Source organism: Pseudorasbora parva, chromosome 23, assembly GCF_024679245.1.
Source record: "Pseudorasbora parva isolate DD20220531a chromosome 23, ASM2467924v1, whole genome shotgun sequence".
NCBI lineage: Eukaryota > Metazoa > Chordata > Actinopteri > Cypriniformes > Gobionidae > Pseudorasbora > Pseudorasbora parva.
In genome coordinates, this window is record NC_090194.1 from 22,820,820 (window position 1) to 22,829,561 (window position 8,742).

The 8,742-nt window shown below is 39.5% G+C and overlaps 1 protein-coding gene across 1 annotated transcript in view; it reads left to right on the plus strand.

The window, feature by feature from the left end:
- Positions 1-7,701, plus strand: part of aldh7a1 (aldehyde dehydrogenase 7 family, member A1) — a 100,885-nt gene extending 93,184 nt beyond the window's left edge. Inside the window, exons 14-18 of the mRNA XM_067432737.1 lie at positions 4,196-4,312; positions 4,397-4,494; positions 4,862-4,935; positions 7,231-7,306; positions 7,429-7,701. Of these exons, the coding sequence (XP_067288838.1) occupies positions 4,196-4,312; positions 4,397-4,494; positions 4,862-4,935; positions 7,231-7,306; positions 7,429-7,483 (420 nt within the window). The 3' untranslated portion in view covers positions 7,484-7,701. The remainder of the gene's footprint in view (positions 1-4,195; positions 4,313-4,396; positions 4,495-4,861; positions 4,936-7,230; positions 7,307-7,428) is intronic.
- Positions 7,702-8,742: the final 1,041 nt, after the last annotated feature.

Here is an 8,742-nt window from a genome sequence, read left to right on the forward strand (position 1 = left end):
GCAGCTGGAATGTGTTAACTGTGGTCTGACTGTGCCCATAGCAACTCTTAACGGCCACCAGGACTAATACAGTATATCATCTATTTATTTGTTTTAAAGTGTAATCATCATCTGAGAAGAAAAAAAATTCTTCTGTCAGGGTCAGTTAAAGTAAAAACTGCCTGGGGCAATATACGCTGTGTCATTATTCCAACATTATCTTCATAACTTACGAAATAAAAAGTTTACCCCTCAGAAAAATGAGCTTCCTCTCTTGTCAACATGAGCACGGCGCGCACTGTCACCTCATGTAAGGACGCACACTTAAAGGTAATCGGTCAGGTCGTTTACATGGTAAAAATAGACTGTAAAAAAAATGAATAACGAGTACGGAAGAGATTCAAGCTGTGCTGCTTTTGCTGGTTATGTATAGGTTTACTTGGCAGGGCCGTTTGGAGGGGGAAATATTTACCCGGAACTTTGTTTAGACCCTGGTTCCTGCGGTCTAAACACACCGAGTACCACCCAAAGTTCCTGGGTAAAGTTCCTGTGGTGGAAACGGGGCTTTTATCAACACAAAAGCCATGTTTCCACTGCAGGAACTTTACCCAGGAACCAGGACCTTTGGGGTGGTACTCGGTGTGTTTAGACCGCAGGAACTAAGGTCTAAATGAAGTTCCGGGTAAATATTTCCCCCTCCAAACGGCCCTGCTCGCGAGGTAGTACTTTTTCAAAGTTCAGAAACTTTCGAGGGTGGGACTTGGGCGCTGACCATGCTGATTGGTTAGCTCACGCAGCCTTTTATTTCAACCCGCATTTTTAAAAGTCTTTTGCGAGGTTCGTTCTGCGTTCAGTAAATATCAGTCTTGCTCTCTGTCTGATGGCGCGCGTTCATCTCAGCCATCTCACGTCCAATATCTGTAGCTGATAATAATATACATTGTCATTTTAAATCTAGCTTTACAAGCTTTCTGAATATGCTTGTGCTCTTTTCTGTCGTTTTTAATTAGTAAACCTATACATAACCAGCAGAAGTAGCACAGCTTGAATCTCTTCCATACTCGTTATTTATTTTTTACAGTCTATTTTTCACCATGTTCAACCTGACCGATTACTTTTAAGTGTGCGTCCTTACACGAAGTGACAGCTCGCGCCGCGCTCATGTTGACAAGAAAGGAAAGTTCATTTTTCTGAGGGGTATACTTTTTATTTCGTAAGTTATGAAGATAATGTTGGAATAATGACAGCGTATATTGCCCCAGGCAGTTTTTACTTTAACTGTGCCTGACAGAAGATTTTTTTTTTTTTTTTTGAGATGATTATTACACTTTACAACAAATAAATAGCTTATATAATACTGTATTAGTCCTGGTGGCCGTTAAGAGTTGCTATGGCTACAGTTAACACATTCAAGCTGGTGGAGAAAACAGCGTTGACATTTTTGATGCGGCAGACAAACTGCATGTCACAAAATAATTGCGATTGAAAGTCATCACATGTAAACACCAGATTGGTTTAGATAACGCCTCATGTAAACAGGCCACTACATTTTTTAATCGGAATGGCAAAAAAAGTGTGCTTGTAAACGTGGCTAGTGTCACGCAAAAATGATTACTGTCCGTCACTGACTTCAGGAGCAGTCGTGCACAGTCCTACATCACCGGACTAATTTGCCTAATCTTCACGGAACTTTAGATCGCGGTGAAAATGCAGAAAGTTGCAGGTCTGGGGGGAGAAAAGTTCCTGGTACAAATTGTTCTGGGTAATTTTGGTGGAAACGGGGCTAAAATTTGATCCAGATACAGAACACATATGGGGGAACATCACCAAAAAAGAATTAGGATTTCCTACCTGAGTTATTGTAGCCTGACGTGGTCATACTCAATTCTAGTCAGAATATGAGTCTGAAACTGCTCCATTGGGCTGTGATTATGAGGCGTGTTTCAACCGAACTAGGAAAGACATCAATTGGACAGACCTACAACCAATCAGAGCAACGAAGGGATGCATAACTTTACTTGTCAAATGTCAACAGAGCTCAATTGCACTGTAATGCAAGTCCGCGTTTTTTCCGCTGGTTCTTTTCTATGTCTGCGGGTTGAAGCGACTATTATGTGATATATAGACCCTGGAGTGCGAATTTTAGCAGGCAACCTTGCCAAAATAACACACATTTTACCCCCCAAACGCCATTTTTTCACCGGAGAACCCCCCTAGTAGTTGCCGTGTTTTGTTGTAAAAACTTAGCAACCCTGTCTGCACGCGCGCTGAAATCAGGCTGGAATACACAATCTTTTTAATAATACACAGAGTACTTACCCAACATGATCATCATTTCTGAGAGAAATTGTGATGGTGAATGCATATACAAACAAGCTCTCCGTTTAGGATTTAAACAAATATAATCCAAGCCCCTTTGATGACGTGCATGATTACGTTACTGTTGATCATCTGTCCGTCATCGTCTAAAGCCCGCCTGATGATTTCATTGGTCCGAACAGTTTCTGTTCGGGGATAATCACTCCTCTATGGAGCAAGGCCAGACCGAATTGCCCGACCTAAAAATTTTGTGGGCGGGGCTAAATTCGGCTGGCATCCAGGCTAGAGTTATTGCATATCAAATAAAAAATATTTGTAAAATATTAAAAAATATATTTAAAAAAAAAAAAAGTATTTTATATGCAGTTTCTCAACACTAGATTGTCCAAATATACTAAAATTTATATTTTCTAAAAATATAAAACTTTTGCTAACAAACGATACCATTTGACTCTCCTTGCTATAGTTTTGGAGTTATGAGTCTTTAAATTTGTGAATATCACAAAAAAAAAACTTTACCCTCAGGGCTTAAGGGGTTAATATTGTGTATTATTTTCATTATACATTTTGTAAATTAGAATAATAATAAAAATAAAGTATAAAAAAGTAAAGAAAAGGGATAACTTTGTTTCTAATAACCTGCATCTATGGTCAGCAGAGTTATTCCAAAATGACATGCAAAAACATGAAAAAACAGTGACAAGACAGACACGGCTCAAAAGTCCCAACTTAAGGCTTGTTTATACTTTTGCCTGGCTCAGTAGCGCAAGCTCATTTACGCAAAATACAGAACACTGGATTTTGATAGCTATGATAACTATGTAACATACCCGCCTGAAGGCACAAATCCGGATAAGAGACGTAGTTAGGATATAGCGCAAATTATTAGGATTGCGGAGTCTCATGCGTACAGAGCGTGATTTACGAGTGCTTGTAGTAATAGTAGCGATTTGAAATCACATGGTGAATACAGATCAGAGAAAAGGCCAGATAGGAATTAGAAAAGAACTGAACACAAATAATGAAAAGGAAGATGATACTCAAGTGCCGTGCCGTGAAGTCTTTACACTCGTTGGTCTTGCACAGGGAAGAGTTGAAGTCTTTACACTCGTTGGTCTTGCACAGGGAAGAGTTGAAGTCTTTACACTCGTTGGTCTTGCACAGGGAAGAGTTGAAGTCTTCACACAAGGAGGGCTTTCACACTGCCGCTTCCGCGGACTATCACACTATTTATACTCACCTGAGTATCGTTATTGAAAGCAGCTGGGAACGCCCTCAACAAACTCACTCCCAACGTGGCAATGACCAAACAAATGCTAACTCATCAAATGCTAACTCCCACACACACCGCGTGAATACACCAAATCTAATAATACACACCACTGCACTACACAGACACACTTATCCAACAACAAATGAACAAACAATCAAATGAGAAAAGTTACAAACACTTACAGAGTAGTTGTCTATCAGTCAATCAATGCTTCACCTCTAGCCAAATGTTACAAACACACAAGGCTTTTAATACCTCGCTGGCCACGCCCCAACAAACTCACTCCCAACGTGGCAATGACCAAACAAATGCTAACTCCCACACACACCGTGAGAATACACCAAAACTAATAATACACACCACTGCACTACACAGACACACTTATCCAACAACAAATGAACAAACAATCAAATGAGAAAAGTTACAAATACTTACAGAGTAGTTGTCTATCAGTCAATCAATGCTTCACCTCTAGCAAATGTTAACAAATGTTTATGCCCCCAATTGGGATGATATATATCGTTTAAAAAATAAATCTCCTAGCCTCATCTTTTAAGCTTTTGCACCTTTTAACTTAATTTCTTGGATGATGCATTGAATTTAAGCACTGAATCTGATTGGCAGATTATGGTTCGCCCGGGTAACTATGTGGAACCCACTATTATCACTGGACTGCAACACGATGCTCCCATTGTTCACACAGAGACCTTCGTACCTATCCTTTACGTGCTTAAATTCAAGGTGGTATATTTTATTGTATTCTATTTTGCATAGTTTGTTACATGATTATTACTTTGCTTGTAACCTTTTTTTCTCTGGTTTTAGACTGAGGACGAGGCATTTGCCTGGAATAATGAAGTGAAGCAAGGGCTCTCTAGCAGCATCTTCACTAAAGACATGGGCAGAGTGTTCCGCTGGTTAGGGTATGTGTGCAATGCAGCTTTTTGTTTACAAGTTATTTGACAATGTTTTTTAACAACAAACGTGCTAACAAACGTGTGTCAGGCAGTGCTAATAGCCTCAGACCTGGAGCTGTAAGGCCAAAATAAAGGTGCATTTCCGCTGCTGGGCCAGTAGCCCCGCAGCACTACCCTAAACATTCCATAGAACATCATAAATTTCCAACATTATGAGGCTAGCTGACTAGCTTCATTGCAAAAATGAGCATGATAGAAGCGGATATTTGATTTTTACATAAGAGTCCAGCATAGATGATCTGAATGTCATGGAAGTGTCTTTACTTAACATTTGGTGAATTCATGTGTGTAACAGCTGTTTGTCTAACTATAGCCCGAAAGGATCTGACTGTGGTATTGTGAATGTCAACATTCCAACTAGCGGTGCTGAGATCGGAGGAGCATTTGGTGCGTATCAATCAATCAATCAATCAACTTTATTTGTATAGCGCTTTTACAATCAAGATTGTGTCAAAGCAGCTTCACAGTGTCAAACAGTACAGTATTGCAACAAAATTAGATTTGGCTGTACAGTCGTTCTGGAGAAAATGATGTTATCAGCTTATTTTAATTTATCATATAGCGACAATGTTGGCAGATCTGTATTATAGTTTTTAATTAAAACCTAATTCATAAATGTTATTTGTATAATTAGTTGAATAACTTTGATCATAATTTTAGTGTCCCCAACTGAGCAAGCCAAGCCAAAGGCGACAGTGGCAAGGAACAAAAACTCCATCAGGGCATGATGGAGAAAAATAAACCTTGGGAGAAACCAGACTCAGTCGGGGTGCCAGTTCTCCTCTGGCCTATTAACACACCGTGTATGATTATTATTCAGGCAACTTTACAGGTCAGAAATCATATTAGATCGGAATATTCAATATTTCAAGGTATCACGCAAGAAACAGGTTTATTCAGGATGGTACGTCGATTACACAAGAGTATGAATACATGAAAGTTCGGAGTTATTGCGCCGGAGACGGGTTAATGAGCATGACATGCCGGTGAGGCAAATTCAGGAGACACCAATTGACATGGTCTCCGCAGACACTCCAGGATGCGTTGGTCATGTCCAGGCGCAGGTCCACCATCCGTGCCGCACACGTCCCGGATCCGGGGTAAACCTCAGGATAAACAGAGAGACTAACATTAGCGTAGATGCCACTCTTTTTATGATGTAACGAGTACATCAGGTGTTATGGGTAGTGTTCCCGGTTCCGGCTGACCTAGTTAATGCAGCCTAACAATCAGTCAATTGATTTGAATAATGAAAGTTAAAAAAATGTTCTATGCGTATGCCATAGTAAAGAGATGTGTTTTTAGTCTAGATTTAAACTGACAGAGTGTGTATGCTTCCCGAACAATGCTAGGAAGACTGTTCCAGAGTTTAGGTGCTAAATAGGAAAAGGATCGACCGCCTACAGTTGATTTAGATATTCTAGTTATTATTAACTGGCCAAAGTTTTGAGACTGCAATAGAAGTGATGGAGTATAATGTGTTAAGAGCTTGCTTAATTACTGGGGAGCTAAACCATTTAAAACTTTGTAAGTAATAAGCAAGATTTTAAAATGTATGTGATGTTTAATAGGGAGCCAGTGCAGTGTTGACAGAACTGGACTAATATGATCATACTTTCTGGTTCTAGTAAGAACTTGAGCTGCTGCATTTTGGACTAGCTGGAGTTTGTTTATTAAGCGAGCAGGGCAACCACCCAGTAGAGCATTACAATAATCTAGCCTTGAGCTCATGAACGCATGTACTTAATGTTCAGCATTTTGCACTGAAAGCATGTGCCGTAATTTAGATATATTTTTAAGATGGTAGAATGAGGTTTTACAGATGCTAGAACCGTGGCTTTCAAATGAAAGATTGGTATAAAAGAGCACACCCAGGTTCCTCACTGACGACGAGGGCTTGACAGAGCAATCATCAAGTGTTAGACAGTATTCTAGGTTACTACTTGTGGAGCTTTTCTGTCCAATACTTAAAAAGTCAGTTTTATCTGAATTAAGTTGCAGGAAATTACTATTCATCCAATTTTTTATATCAGCTATGCATTCCGTTAATCTTGTGAATTGGTAGGTTTCGTCAGGGCGTGAGGAAATATAGAGCTGAGTATCGTCAGCATAACAATGAAAACTAACGGCATGCTTCCTAATGATATCTCCCAGTGGTAGCATATACAGGGTGAAAAGCAACGGTCCTAACACTGAGCCTTGCGGTACTCCATACTGAACTTGTGATCGGTGTGACATCTCTTCATTTACTGCTACAAACTGGTAACGGTCAGATAAGTACGATTTAAACCATGCCAATGCAGTTCCACTAATGCCAACATAATTTTCGATTCTTTAATTATAGCCAACTTAAAAGTTTTCGGTACATATCCTAATGTCAAGGATAAATTAATAATAATAAGCAGAGGATCTATGACCTCTGGAAGCATCTCTTTTAGTAGCCTAGTCGGTATACATACCAATACATCAATACATACCACAACATTCTATACACAGCAGAAAAATAAACATAGAAAATGGTTCAGTGATCCTAAATCAGCCTTATTGTAGTTGGCCATTCTGAAAGTACTTTAGATTTTTGGAAACTCTGCCGCAAACGGAAAAAATACAAATCTATTTGTACAAATCTATTTGGGTCTGGCTGCTGTTTTTTCTTTTTTTGATGATGTTGTATCTGCACAGGAGGTGAGAAGCACACAGGAGGGGGGCGTGAGTCAGGGAGTGACTCATGGAAGCAGTACATGAGAAGATCCACATGGTGAGTGTCTTCAACATAACCTCAGGAAATTTGCCAGTATGCTTCCATCACGTAAGTTTTATACAATGATTTTTCCTGTATTCAATTCAAATTTGTCAATGTGACTTGCGCCTATCTTGCAGCACCATCAACTACAGCAAGGATCTGCCATTGGCCCAGGGGATCAAGTTTGAATAAACCATGATGTTGTCTATTTAGCAGTATGAAATAGCATTTCTGAATAGATAAGACACTGTTTCTATGTTGGTTTCATGTATGTATGTTTGTACTGCCATATAAAATAATCCAAAACAGCTCATTGGTCATTGCAGGGCATTTTGTAGCGTTTATCCATACTGCCCTTCAAGACACAACACTGTTTAATACCAATAAAGCATGAGTATATAAAACCAAAACTATCTTGCAATGCTTTTGAGAAACGCTGCCCTGGACATGTTGAAAACATTTAAGAAGCAGAATTGAGAATGACTGGTAAGGATAATTATTCAAATCACTTGCAATGCTAAATTGTAACTTAGAAAAATGTAAAGTATTTTATGCAAATCCCCATTGTGGAAATGGTAAGATTTCATCTGGTCTGCATGACATTTAGAGCTGCATTGTATGCATAAAAAAGAAAACTAATGCCATGCTTCCAAATTATATCAAAGAAAGCAAAGTTTGATACAAGCTAGTTTGAGAAGTCCTGTTTGAGAAAAATATGTTCCATGTAAAACATTTACATTTAATCATTTAGCAGACGCTTTTATCAAAAGCGACTTACAAAAAAGGGGAGAGCAATAGAAGCAACGAAACAAACAAGGCCAACAACCTGTAAGAGCTGTAAGAAGTCTCAATTAATTAGCACAGTACACTATTTTTTTTTTTTTTTTTATAGCCATCTACAATAGCGACCTACAACAAAAACTCACGTACGCAAAATACAGAACACTGGATTTTGATAGCCATGATAACAACCCATTAGGACTAAGGCTGTTGCCCCTGCTGTTAATGCAGATGTCGTTAATGCAATGTCGTTAATGCAGATTCAGTGGCCCAATGGGTTGGTTTTGTATGGCATTCTAGCTAAACGCGCAGCAATAGCCATCTACAACAAAAACTCACGTACGCAAAATACCGAACACTGGATTTTGATAGCTATGATAACCATGTAACTTACCCGCCTGAAGGCACAAATCCGGATGAGAGATGTAGATATGATCCAGGAGTGTGCGCTTTTTGGTCGTTGCTGTGGTGATCAGTAAGTGCTATTCTGTATTGGTCAGGTGCAATTGGAAAAGATGTGTCTTAAGATGTTTTTTAAAAATGGCTACAAACTCGGCAGCACGAATTGAGATCGGCAGGTCATTCCACCAGGTGGGAACGGTCCAGGAAAATGTCCGTGAGAGCGATTTCATGCCTCTTTGGGATGGAACCACAAGGCGCCGCTCACTCGC